Source organism: Pan paniscus, chromosome 20 (assembly GCF_029289425.2).
Source record: "Pan paniscus chromosome 20, NHGRI_mPanPan1-v2.0_pri, whole genome shotgun sequence".
NCBI lineage: Eukaryota > Metazoa > Chordata > Mammalia > Primates > Hominidae > Pan > Pan paniscus.
The window spans coordinates 19,557,976-19,571,480 of NC_073269.2; the positions used below are offsets into that span (position 1 = coordinate 19,557,976).

General features: G+C 43.1%; 1 protein-coding gene across 2 annotated transcripts in view; it reads right to left on the minus strand.

The window, feature by feature from the left end:
• Positions 1-13,505, minus strand: part of ADGRE3 (adhesion G protein-coupled receptor E3) — a 49,700-nt gene that overhangs the window by 15,308 nt on the left and 20,887 nt on the right. For both annotated transcript variants that reach the window (XM_063599969.1, XM_063599968.1), the window contains 5 exons: positions 12,324-12,521; positions 8,997-9,232; positions 4,217-4,283; positions 3,902-3,993; positions 1,018-1,186 (listed from right to left, as the gene is read on the minus strand). In XM_063599969.1, the coding sequence (XP_063456039.1) occupies positions 1,018-1,186; positions 3,902-3,993; positions 4,217-4,283; positions 8,997-9,232; positions 12,324-12,521 (762 nt within the window). The remainder of the gene's footprint in view (positions 1-1,017; positions 1,187-3,901; positions 3,994-4,216; positions 4,284-8,996; positions 9,233-12,323; positions 12,522-13,505) is intronic.

The following is a 13,505-nucleotide window of genomic DNA, read 5'->3' on the forward strand; positions in this document are numbered from 1 at the left end:
AGTGATTATCCTGCCTAGCCTCCCGAGCAGCTGGGATTACAGTCGCCTCCATCATACCCGGGTAATTGTTTTGTAGTTTTTAGTAGAGACGGGGTTTCGCCATGTTCGTCAGGCTTGTCTTGAACTCCTGAGCACAAGTGATCCCCCTGTGTCGGCCTCCCAAAGTGCTGGGATTACAGGCGTGAGCCACCGCACCCTGCCGATTGGAAACTTTTTCTGAAATAGGGCAGAACTGCTTGGTGTTTTTTTCCATGTAACTTAAGGTAGTAATGTAAATAAAATAGTAGTTGGAAAAAAAATAATTCATGTGAAGTGGTGTGTTAGCTGCATTGTTGATCTCCACGATTCACTCCTTTGTAGTTGTATTACACTCTGTCTTAGTCTCTTGGTGGGTTGAGTGTTCTTTTCCCATTGACTTTGGGCTTGGCTGTGTGACTTTCTTTGGCTAATGGGATATTAGTGGAGGAAGAATCACAGGCTTGAGTGACCTTGCCCAGTAGGGTCTGCCTCTTTGTGATTTCAGCAGTTGTTAGGAGAAGAATATTTGCTGGGGAGTTGCTCCCCCTTCTGCCTAAGCCTCAGGATGAGTCACAAGGAGCAGGCCTAAACCTGATCTGCATCCTGGAGCAAAGGCAAGCTTAGCTCAGCTAAGATCAGGTGAACCCCAATAGACCTGTAGACCCCAGAATAAGAAAAGCAAATATTTGTGTTTAAACCAATGAGATTTTTTGAGGTTGTTTGTTACACAGCATTAACTGGCTATTACGAGTGGGAAAACTGAGAAAAAGGCATGATTTTTTTTTGACATAGCAATTATTTATATTCTGAAATGTGTTAATAAATGATGTATCTTAACAACTAGTAGCATTTTTAAAGTAGAGAAAATAGAGAGAGTGTTTACAGGTGGATTATAATCTCATGTGGAACATTTGGAGAAAGTCAACTTAAATCCCCATTGAACTCCATTTCCAAAATTTTCTTAAGCTTAAAGTAACAAAGAAAGGGGTCAGTGTTTACCTGCTGGCTGAGGAGGCAGTAGACCAAGAAGATGAAGAAGCCTTGGAGGCTGTTGATGATGGTGAAGAGGTAGGCCATGACCTGGGCAGCTGGACCCACCTGTAGCAAGCCCAGACACCATGTGCAGCCCAGGATGAAGAGCTGAGCTGTTGCTTTGAAAGCCAGCATCCTGGGAGGAGGAAGTCAGAGATTAGGATGTCAAAAAACTAATAATGAGCACGAACACCCCTCTAGTTAGCTGTTAATAGTGAGAACTCTGGAGCTAGACTACCTGAGTTTAAATGGAAGCCAGCACTGGCTACCTGTGTGATCTTGTGAAAGCTGCTTTACCTTCTTGCAACTCAGCTCCCTCAACTTATTTTATTTTATTTTATTTTATTTTTGAGATGGAATCTTGCTCTGTTGCCCAGGCTGGAGCACAATGACATGATCTCGACTCACTGCAACCTCCGCCTCCAGGGTTCAAGTGATTCTCCTGCCTCAGCCTCCCCAGTAGCTGGGACTAACTACAGGCATGCACCATCATGCCCTGCTAATTTTTGTATTTTTAGTGGAGATGGGATTTCGCCATGTTGACCAGGCTGGTCTTGAACTCCTGACCTCAAGAGATCCACCCATCTTGGCCTCCCAAAGAATTGGGATTAAAGGCGTGAACCACTGCACCCAGCCTCAGTTCCCTTATCTTAATAATTGTCCTATTTCATGGGGTTGCTATAAAGATTATGTGAGACTTTAATGGGAAAGTATTTAGGACAATGTATGGGACAAAGTTAGTACCAGACATACATAAGGCATTTTAAAACCTGGGTGCTTTCTCTCTCTCTCACTCTTATCATTTATAGACAGGGGTCATATAATTTTTTTTGTTGAGACGGAGTCTCGCTCTGTTGCCCAGGCTGGAGTGCAGTGGTGTGATCTCAGCTCATGGGTTCAAGCGATTCTCCAGCCTCAGCCTCCCGAGTAGCTGGGATTACAGGCTCGTCACCACACCCAGCTAATTTTTGTAGTTTTAGTAGAGACGGGGTTTCACCATGTTGGCCAGGCTGGTCTCGAACGACTGACCTCAAATGATCCACCTGCCTCGGCCTCCCAAAGTGTTGGGATTACAGGTGTGAGCCACCCCACCCTGCTGGGGTCATATAATTTGTTATTCAAACAGGAAGGCTTTTGTGATCAAAAGGAGGTGTATTGTTCCTAACAGAAAGAAATGATAAATGTTTGAGGTGATGAATACCTTAAATACCCTGATTTGATCATTGCACATTTTATGCATGAATCAAAATATCACAAAAGGGACTTTGTAAATGTATATAAATATTATGTATCAATAAGAATAAAAATAATAATAAAAATGAAAGGGATACTATTAATAATTACATTGTGTCGACAGACATAAACTGAGACTGTTCCAGGTAAGCTGAGATATGAGGCCATCCTATTTATAGTATTTATGGCATATATACACACACAATATATATATGTACATATATATTTTATATACACTGTCACAACATATAATCACAATATATAGTGATAGTGTATATAAAAATATACATTGTTATATATGTATAGAATATATTATATGTGTATCTATATGTGTGTACATACACATATAATATCTATATTACATGCATATATACATTATATATATCCCTAATTATTAAGGATATTACATCAGTGAGGAAAGCTAATTGAGGAACAGTTTGTATAGTGTGATCCTATTGTGTGTGTGTCAGTCTGTTCTACTTAAAAGTGCACAGAGAAAGCTCTGGGAAAATGTCATATTTTATCTCATACATCATACAGGCTGTTAATTCTGGCTTCCTGGGAAGTGGAAGTAGCAGGAAAAGGGACAGCCATTTTCATTTTTTACTGTATATATTTCAAAAGACTATGAAAAAATGTAACAAACTTGTCTTATTTTTATGATTAAAATGAAAACAACAAATTACATGCTCAAATTAAAATGGATGCTGCAACATAAAAATACTCATACCTCAAGATATTTTGAAATATTATACAAAATATCTTTTAATCTAGATTCTTATTGAACCTATCACACACAATTGGAGATAAACATTTAAATTGGTATGTGTACAGAGAGTTTAATTTGTAATTTAAGCATGCAATTTAATATAGCTAGATTGATCTCTATTGGCTGGGGTGGACATAGCTTTGTGACATTACCAGATTCATTTTTAGGGTTTCTATATAATTTAAGCTTCTTAGTAACTGTTGGATTAGCAAATCTGAGTTGGTTGCTTTTGATAAAAAATATACTCCTGTGTGTATCTTGTGTAGTGTGGCAGAAACGAATGTTTTTCTCCCTTTTCATCTTCCTTTTAGTGTTACATCTCTTCCCCTTTGAGTTTTAAAACAAGGCACATGGTCAGGGTAGAGACTACATTTCCCAGCCTCCCTTGCAGCTGGGTATTATCATGTGACCAAGATCAGCCAATGGGATATGAGCAAATGTGGCAACTGCAACTCCTATATTACCTCCTTCCCATGGATGGGATATTGACAAGGGCAACATCCTTCTAGAGGATGGTGGAGCAACAAAGCAGAAAGCACCTGAGACCCTGGAACACTGTGTGGAGCAGAGCTTCTTTATTAGCCCTGAACTGGTCACTTCTGGGTTGCAACATGAGACTGAAATAAACTTCTATTTTATTCTTTTTTTTTTTTTTTTGAGATTTTTTCTTTATCACAGCAGCTTAGCTTGTATTCTAGCTAATTCAGGTTCTCATTAATTGTGATGGTGGAAGATTACAGTGGTCTTGCTAGTCCTGGGAGCATGGCTGTTGAATGTACGTGTGTATGGATATGTAGGAAGGACTGGCAGAAGGAAAGGGAATAGGAAGTACCATTTGTCACATCCTACCTTGTGTTCTGGATGGTTGACACTTCACTATTGAGGGAGGAAAGTTTTCTTTTCAAAATCCAAAAGACCAAGATAAACAATACTAAATTCGCCTGCAGGACCAACACAAACAAGGCAGAGTGCAAGTTAAAGTAATGTATGGTGTCCACTTTAAATTGCACACAGGAGTCCTACCCTCTTGTACATGGGACTGAATTGGTAGCAGGTGGAAAATCAAACCACCCAACAGTGGAAATGCAAGCCCCTTGTACCATCTTGTACCCAGCACTTCTCTTGGTTCTTCCTAGTTTGGGAACATCGAAGGCACATACTCACAGAGAAAATGACACAGACTGGGCCAAGGAAACTCCACATGAATCCCTGGTCCAGGTGAAGCCAGCATCTAGGAACAATGGGAAAAGAGATACAAAGAGAGATCAGAGAAAGTGCGTGAGATCAACATAAAATGACTCTTTTCCTACCAGAGAATTTTTTCCAGTTTCTCTTGAAAGTCAGCTGATGACAGGCCAGGCACGGTGGCTCACGCCTGTAATCCCAGCACTTTGGGAGGCCGAGATGGGCGGCTCACAAAGTCAGGAGCTCGAGACCATCCTGGCTAACGTGGTGAAACCTCATCTCTACTAAAAATATAAAAATTAGCTGGGTGTGGTGGCGGGCGCCTGTAGTTCCAGCTATTCGGGAGGCTGAGGCAGGAGAATGGCGTGAACTCGGTAGGCGGAGCTTGCAGTGAGCCAAGATCGCGCCACTGCACTCCAGCCTGGGCGACAGACTGAGACTCCGTCTCAAAAAAAAAAAAAATAAAAAATAAAAAAATAAATAAATAAAATAAAAAGAAAGTCAGCTGATGACAATAGCTTTTTTTTTTTTTTTTGAGACAGGGTCTTGCTCTGTTGCCCAGGTTGGAGTGCAGTGGTGCGATCTCAGCTCACTGCAACCTCTGCCTCCTGGATTCAAGTGATTCTCCTGCCTCAGTCTCCTGAATAGCTGGGATTACAGATGTGCACCACCACACCCGGCTAATTTTTGCATTTTTAGTAGAGATGGGGTTTTGCCATGTTGGCCAGGCTGGTTTTGAACTCCAGACCTCACGTGATTTGCTCCCCTTGGCCTCCCAAAGTGCTGGGATTACAGGTGTGAGCCACCACGCCCGGCCAACAATCAGCTTTGATTTCACATTTTGATTGCAACTTTGATCCACACATCATGTGACAGCCACTTTCACTTTATACTTTATATATTTCAAAAACTATGAAAAAATTTTAACAAACTTGTCTTATTTTTATGATTAAAATGAAAACAACAAATTACGTGCTCAAATTAAAATGGATGCTGCAACATAAAAAATACTCATAGCTCAAGGTATTTTGAAGTAGTAGTATACAAAATATATTTTCATTTAGAGCCTTATTGAACCTATTACACACAATTGGAGATACACATTTAAATTGGTATGTGTACAGAGAGTTTAATTTGTAATTTAAGTATGTGATTTAGTATAGTTAGATTGATCTCTGTTGGCTGGGGTGGACACAGCTTTGTGACATTACCAGATTTTTAGGGTTTTTATAGAATTTAAGCTTTTTAGTAACTGTGGTGTGATTTAGGATAATAGGCACCAAACAGCTAGGAGGAACAGCGTCCTGTTAAGCATTTTAGGAGCACGGTCCTGTTGAATTTTCACACCAGCACTGTGAGGTTGGAACGATGGGGACAACTATTATTCTCATCTCGCTAATGAGGGGACTGAGACTGGAGAGCTCAAATTACAGTAAGAATAAAGTTGGGATCTAACTCTTGTGATCCGAGAGATTGAAACAGACACTTCTATATCCACTAAGATGGATCCTAAGGTTAAGGAAACCAAGTTACCTATGGGTCGGGGGTTCAGGGCCTGGCTGGTGAAGCAACTGTCTGGATTCCTCTGGCTACAAGAAAACCCACGCTTGCTAAACTCCATAACAATACGAGCCATCAGTTCCCTCCTACCTCTGATACACGATCCAGACCGCTATAACTCTGACTGGAAAGGGAACCAGTCAAAGCAATTATGGATCTTAAGCCAGTTTCAGTTAGTTTATAGAGGCTGTGCACAAACTGTCTTTGTGTCCTTTGGTTCAACTTTTGGTGTAGAGCCACATTCCTCCTCATTGTTTATTTTATTTTATTTATATATTTTTTAGAGTTGGATCTTGCTCTGTCACTCAGGCTGTGGTGCAGTTGCTCTATCACAACTTACTGCAACCTTGAACTCCTGTGCTCAAGCGATCCTCCCGCCCCAGCCTCCTGAGTAGCTGGGACTACAGGCATGCACCACCGTGTCCAGCTAATTAAAACAATTTTTTTTTTTTTGGGTAGAGATGGGGTTTTGCTATGTTGCCCAGCCTGGTCTTGAAGTTCTGGGCTCAAGCAATCCTTCCTCCTTGGCTTCCCAAAGTGCTGGGGTTACAGGCGTGAACCACCATGCCTGGTCTTCCTTTTTTTTTTTTTTTTTGAGACAGAGTTTCGCTCTTGTTGCCCAGGCTGGAGAGTGCAATGGCGTAATCTCAGCTCACTGCAACCTCCACCTCCCAGGTTCAAGTGATTCTCCTGCCTCAGCCTCCCAAGTAGCTGAGATTACAGGTGCGCACCACCACGCCCGGCTAATTTTTTGTCTTTTTAGTAGAGAGGGGGTTTCACTGTGTTGGCCAGGCTGGTCTTGAACTCCTGACCTCAGGTCATCCACCCGCCTCAGCCTCCCAACGTGCTGGGATTAGAGGCTTGAGCCACTGCGCCCGGCTTTTCCATCTTGTTTTAATGCTAAAATCCTGCCCCAAAGTGAACATGGGATATATGTTATATATATATGTTTATCCATTGTGCATGCACTCTGCTCTCGTCTTAAATAGGTACAGCTTTTCCAAACCTCCTGAATGTGTATGACTCTGTTGTGTAATACAGATCTAGTGAGGCATAAAACCTAACTTGTCCTTCCCCTTTTCAAAGAGGGAGCACCTTTGGCTCATGCTGGAGACTTTCTTTTTTTGGTTTGCAAACCAATATTGCCAATAAAGCTCTCCTTTCTCTCTCTTTCTTTTTCTATCTTTCTTTCTTTCTTTTTCTTTCCTTCCTTCCTTCCTTCCTTCCTCTTTCTTTCCTTCTTTCTTTCTTTCTTTCTTCTTTCTTTCCTCCTTTCCTTCCTCTTTCTTTCTTTTCTTTTCTTTTTTCTTTCCTTTTTCTTTTTTCTTCAGAGTCTCACTCTGTCGTTTAGGTTGGGGTGCGTTGGTACAATCACAGCTCACTGCAACTTCCACCTCCCGGGTTCAAGCGATTCTCCTGCTTCAGCTTCCTGAGTAGGTATGTGCCACCACGCCTGGCTAATTTTTGTATTTTTAGTAGAGATGGGTTTTCACATGTGGGCCAGGCTGGTCCCGAACTCCTGGCCTCAAACGATTCTCCCGCCTTGGCCTCCCGAAGTGCTGGGATTACAGGCATGAGTCACCGTGCCCGACCTTAAAGCTCTTCTTTCTATTATTTATTCATCTTGATGGTCTTTTGAACAACACCCCAAACCCTCTCCTTCTGAAGCCATCCCTATAAACTTTATAAAAATAATCAGAGAAGACAAAAGGGGGAGAAATGAAAACAAGCCAAACTTGCAGCACATCCAGGATTCACTGCCAGGTCAGCTTGCTCTCTGACCTGCTTCCTCCTAGCTGTTTGGTGCCTGTTATCCTAGAATCACACAGATCCTAGATAACAGTTTCCCTTTACTGCTCTATAGGTAACAACTTAAATATTATGAAACATGAAGTTTCAGCCAGGTGCGGTGGCTCACACCTGTAATCTCAGCACTTTGGGAGGCCGAGGTGGGTGGATCACCTGAGGTCAGGAGTTCAAGACCAGCCTGGTCAACATGGTGAAACCCCTTCTTTACTAAAAGTACAAAAATTAGCTGGGCGTGGTTGTGGGCACCTGTAATCTCAGTTACTTGGGAGGCTGAGGCAGGAGAATCGCTTGAACCCGGGAGGTGGAGGTTGCAGTGAGCCAAGACCATGCCATTGCACTCCAGCCTGGGCAACAAGAGTGAAATTCTGTCTCAATAAAACAAAACAAAACAAAAAAACAAAAAAAATTAAGTTTCCCCTTGAGATATTCTTTCAGGTCCTGTGTACCAGTGAAACTACTGGCTTCAGCTGTTCTGAAGGACCACAGAAGGAGCTGAGTCACCAAAGAAGGCAGTTTCCATCTCCTGATGATTTCGTCTGCTGTACCGTGAACAATCAATGACCCACATTTTCCAGCCTCCACACCCTCCATGATCCCTTTAAAAGCCCCAGTCCAGAACTCCTTGAGATTGATTTGAGAGTCTTCTCTCATCTCCTCGCTTGGTGCCCTGAGATCATTAAGCTCTTTTTTTTTTTTTTTTTGAGGCAAGGTCTTGATCTGTCACCCAGGCTGGAATGTAGTGGCCTGAGCATAGCTCACTGCAGCCTTGAACTCCTGGGCTCAAGCAATCCTTCCATCTCAGCTTCTTGAGTAGCTGGGACTAAAGGTGTGAACCACCATGCCTGGCTATTTTTTTTAAAATTTTTAGTAGGCACAAGGTCTTGCTATGTTGCCCAGGCTGGTCTTGAAGTTGTGAACTCAAGTGATCCTCCTGTCTGGGCTTCCCAAAGTGCTGGGATTACAGGTGTGAGCCACTGTGCTCAGCTAATTTCTTGTAGAGATGAGGGTCTTGCTATATTGCCCAGGCTGGTCTTGAACTCCTGGCCTCAAGTGATCCTCCCATCTTGGCCTCCCAAATTGTTGGGATTACAGGTGTGAGCCACCACAGCTGGCCTCATTAAGCTCTTTCTCTGCTGCAAACCCTGCTGTCTTGGTGGATTGGTACGTTACTGTGCAGTGGGCATATGAACCTGTTGGTTGTATAAGACTTCCAGAACCTTGCAAACTCTTACCACCATCTCACCCTGCCTTGTTGGGAAAGAGGTTAGAGCTGTTATAAAGGAGGACATAGAGTGCATTGGTTATGTATATTCCCACCATCATCATGAATGCCGCCCTCAAAAGCTTTCTTAGGAAACTGTCCATGACACAGGGTGGGATTCAAGCTCACCGATCAGCAGTTCCATAAAGGTGAGGCCAAGAGGCTGCAGAAATGGCCACAGTCACAGCAGGAACGCCATAGCCGACTGGGAACATGATCCACTTCATGAGTCTGTTGATGCTTGAGTAGTTGACCACTGTCAGGTTCCGTGCAGTGAGGAAGAGGTGCATGCCCTCCAGCAGCATCCAGGTGAAGGCGGCCAGGTAGAGATAGTGCAAAGCACCGGCGATGATGGAGCACAGCACCTGGGGGAGGAGAAAGGGATGCCTGAAGGGGTTGTCAGGGTGGCGAATGGCCCTGGGACCTCTCCTTGACATTAGCTTTGGGTCCAGAGCACCTGACATCAGACCAAGGGCATTAAAAGTAAAGGGGAACTGGATGCAGTGGCTCATGTCTGTAATCTCAGCACTTTGGGAGGCTGAGGTGGGAGGATTGCTTGAGCCCAGGAGTTTGAGACCAGCCTGGGCAACTTAGTGAGACCCCATCTCAATTATATTTAAAAAAATAGATAGTTGATAGTCAAGGATAGCTTTGGCCACCTGGGCACCAATCCCTTCAACCTGCCCTTGGGACCGAAAGGGTAGCAGAATGTGCCACCTCCACCTATGCCACTTTGCAACAGATCACCAGAATTTATCCCTCCTTTTAAACTAACACTTTGTATACTTTGAGCTATGTCTCCTTTCCTCATCCACTTCCCCCCTCAACCTCTGGGAACCTCCATTCTACTCTCTACTCCTACTGTACTGCATGGTGACTATAGTTAATATATTATGAATTTCAAAGTTGCTAAAAGAGTGGATTTTGTTCTATTTTATTTCTTTGAGACAGGATCTCACTCTGTCACCGAGGCTGGAGTGCAGTGGCACAATCATAGCTCACTGCAGCCTTGAACTCTCAGGCTCAAGTGATCCTCCCACCTCAGCCTCCCCAGCAGCTGGGACTACAAGTGTGTGCCACCATATCCACTAATTTTTGCAGAGACGGGGTCTCACTGTGTTGCCCAGGCCAGTCTCCAACTCCTGGGCTGAAGTGATCCTCCCGCCTTGGCCTCCTAAAGTGCTGGTATTACAAGAATGAACCGCCACCCCAGTCCTAAAAGAGTGAATTTTAAATGTTTTCACCACAAAGAAATGATAAGTATGGAAGTGATAGATATGTTTATTATCCTGGTTTGGTCATTTCATAATGTGTATGTCTATGGAAACTTCACATTGTACCCCATAATTTTATACAATTATTATTTTTCAATTAAAAATAAAATTTAGAAAAAAGTTTCACTTTAGTATAAGAGATTATTATTATGATTATGATCTTTTTTTCTGAGACAGGGTCTTGCTTTGTCACCCAGGCTGGAGTACAGTGGTTGCAATCATAGCTCACTGCAGCCTCAAACTCCTGGGTTCAAGCAATCTTCCTGCCTCAGCCTCCCAAGCAGCTGGGACTACAGACGTGCACCACTGTGTCCAGCTAATTTTGTTATTTTTTTTTTGTTTTTTTTTGTAGAGACAAGGTCTCACTATATTGCCCAGGATGGCCTCAAACGCCTGGCCTCAAGTGATCTTTCCACCATTGCCTCCCAGTGTGCTGGGATTACAGTTGTCAGCCACTGTGTCTGGCCCAAGGGATTATTTTAAACTGAAGGCAGTTGAGAAGAAGCAGATACAAAAATAGCTCTCTGCCCTCCCCCTATTTGCATAAAAGCAGGACATACGTTTTTGTACTTGTCTTTTTTGGGGGGTGAGAACACTTAAAATCTACTTTGTTAGCAATTTTTCAATATAGAATATATTGTTATTGACTATAGTCATGATGTACAATAGCTCTCTTGTATTTATTCTTCCCGTCTACCTGAAATTTGGTATCCTTTGACCAACATCTCCCTAAACCCCTTCCCTGCTGCCTTAGTCTCTGCTAACAACCATTCCGCTCTTTGGTTTTATGAGTTTGGCTATTTTAGATTCCACACATAAGTGAGATCATGCACTGTTTGTCTTTCTGTGCCTTGCTTATTTCACTCAGCTTAACACTCTCCAGGTTCATCCATGTTATCACAAATGGCAGGATTTCCTTCTTCTTCTGAAGGCTGAATAGTATACCAGGACATTAATTTACAAAGGCATTCCTCATACCTATTCTCTTCCTTCTACCCTCCTACCCTTGCTATGGGGGGGACAAAAGTTGATCACTAAGACAACTTATTTATTTATTTATTTATTTATTTAAGATGGAGTTTTGCTCTTGTTGCCCAGGCTGGAGTGCAGTGGCACAATCTTGGCTCACTACAGCCTCTGCCTCCTGGGTTCAAGCAATTCTCCTGCCTCAGCCTCCCAAGTAGCTGGGATTACAGGTGCTCATCACCACGCTCGGCTAATATTTTGTATTTTTAGTAGAGACGGAGTTTTGCCATGTTGACCAGGCTGGTCTTGAACTCCTGACCTCAGGTGATCTGCCCACCTCAGTCCCCCAAAGTGCTGGGATTACAGGTGTGAGCCACTGTGCCCGGCCACCAAGACAACTTTAGATCCTCATTGGTCTGGAGCCAACACCGGAGGAATCTACAAAACCGATGATATGGTTTGGCTCTGTGTCCCCACCCAAATCTCATCTTGAATTGCACTCCCATAATTCCCAAATGTTGTGGGAAGGACCCGGTGGGAGATAATTTGAATCATGGGGGCGGTTTTCCCCATATTGTTCTCGTGGTAGGAAATAAATCTCACGAGATCTGATGGTTTTATCAGGGGTTTCCGCTTTTGGATCTTCCTCATTTTTTCTCTTGCAGCCACCATGTAAGAAGTGCCTTTCGCCTCCTGCCATGATTCTGAGGCCTCCCCTGCCATGTGGAACTGCAAGTCCAATTAAACCTCTTTTTCTTCCCAGTCTTGGGTATATCTTTATCAGCAGCCTGAAAATGGAGTAATACAACCAATGATACTAGTAAGCCTTTATCTATCACTCATTTCCCAGATATTTGCCTTCCCATACTTTGTGCCCCTAGAGACCCAAGATCTTTTTCCCTTCTCCAAAAATTTATCATTCTTTGTCAAAAACGCTGTCGTTCTAAACTACCTCTTTGAGAATGCCTCGTTACCTGGGTATCTCCCACGTATTTAAGAAATATGCATATATGTTAATGAACTTCTGTTTGCTTTTTCTCTTATCTGTCTTTTGTTATATGGGTCCCAGCTACGACCTCAGAAGGGTAGCGGGAAAATTATATTTTTCTCCTCTACAGACCCAAGGACATTTTATTAAGGAATCTAGTGCAGCATTGCTCCATGAGCTTAGTGTACCTTGGGGCAGAAAGGGCATCCTCTGAGACACTGTCAGTACCTTGGGTTCAGTTTGATCAATCCCCACGAGGAAGAGGAGGTGGGCCAGGAAGAGGCAGAGCGAGAGCTGCAGATGCAGTGAGGTGCTGGTGTTCTGGATGGCTTTACACAGAAGGAAGGTGAGGGCTGCCAGGAGGAGGCACAGCAGAGAGACGCTCAGCCCCACATAGGTGATGACAGTCAGCACGGGATCCTCCTCCTGGGACCGAGAAAAAAAGTTCACAGTGACGCTTTCCTGCACTGGGATTATGGCTCCCTCCTTGAACTGGGGCATCCTAGACACAGGCACCAAGCCCAGTGGTAGTGTGGGACCGTTAGACTGCCAATGTAGATTGCTAATGTAGACTGCTAATATACACTGCTAATATAGATGGCTAATGTAGATTGTTAATGTAGACTGCCAATGTAGATTGTTAATACAGACTGCTAATGTGATTGTTAATGTAGACTGCTAATATAGACTGCTAGACTTTTTTATTTTCAGCTTTATTGAGGTGTATACTTAATGTATCAAAAATTACTCATATTAAATGTATACACTTTGATGAGTTTGGACATATGATTTTTTTCCCCTAAAAAAAGTAGAATGGAAGTTACCAGAAGCTGGGGAGAGGAGAGAGAGAGAATAGGGAGTTGGTTAAGGAGTGAAGAGTTTCAGTGTTGCAAGAGGAAAGAGTTCTGGAGATGGATGGTGGTTGATGATTGCACAATATGATTGTACTTTACTGAACTGTATATACATTTAAAAATGGCTAAGATGGTAAATTTTATGTTCTGTGTATTTTACAACAATCTTTACGAAGTGATTTTTGGGCCATGGTGTCTCACACCTGTAATCCCAATGCTTTGGGAAGCTGAGGTGGGAGGATTGCTGGAGGCCAGGAGTTCAAGACCAGCCTGAGCAACAAGTGAGACCCCGTATCTAAAAAAAAATAAAGTGTTTTTGTATGCAGAGGGCTTGTGCTATGCAGTACCAGTTTGATCAGAGAGCTCACACTAATGAAGGGATTTAAAAAACTTTTTTAAGTTCAGAGATACATGTGCAGGTTTGTTACATAGGTAAACCCCTGTCGCGGGGGTTTCTTGTACAGATTATTTTGTCACCCAGGTATTAAGCCTAGTACCCATTAGTTATTTTTCCTGGTCCTCTCCCTCCTCCCACTCTCCACCGTCCGATAGGCCC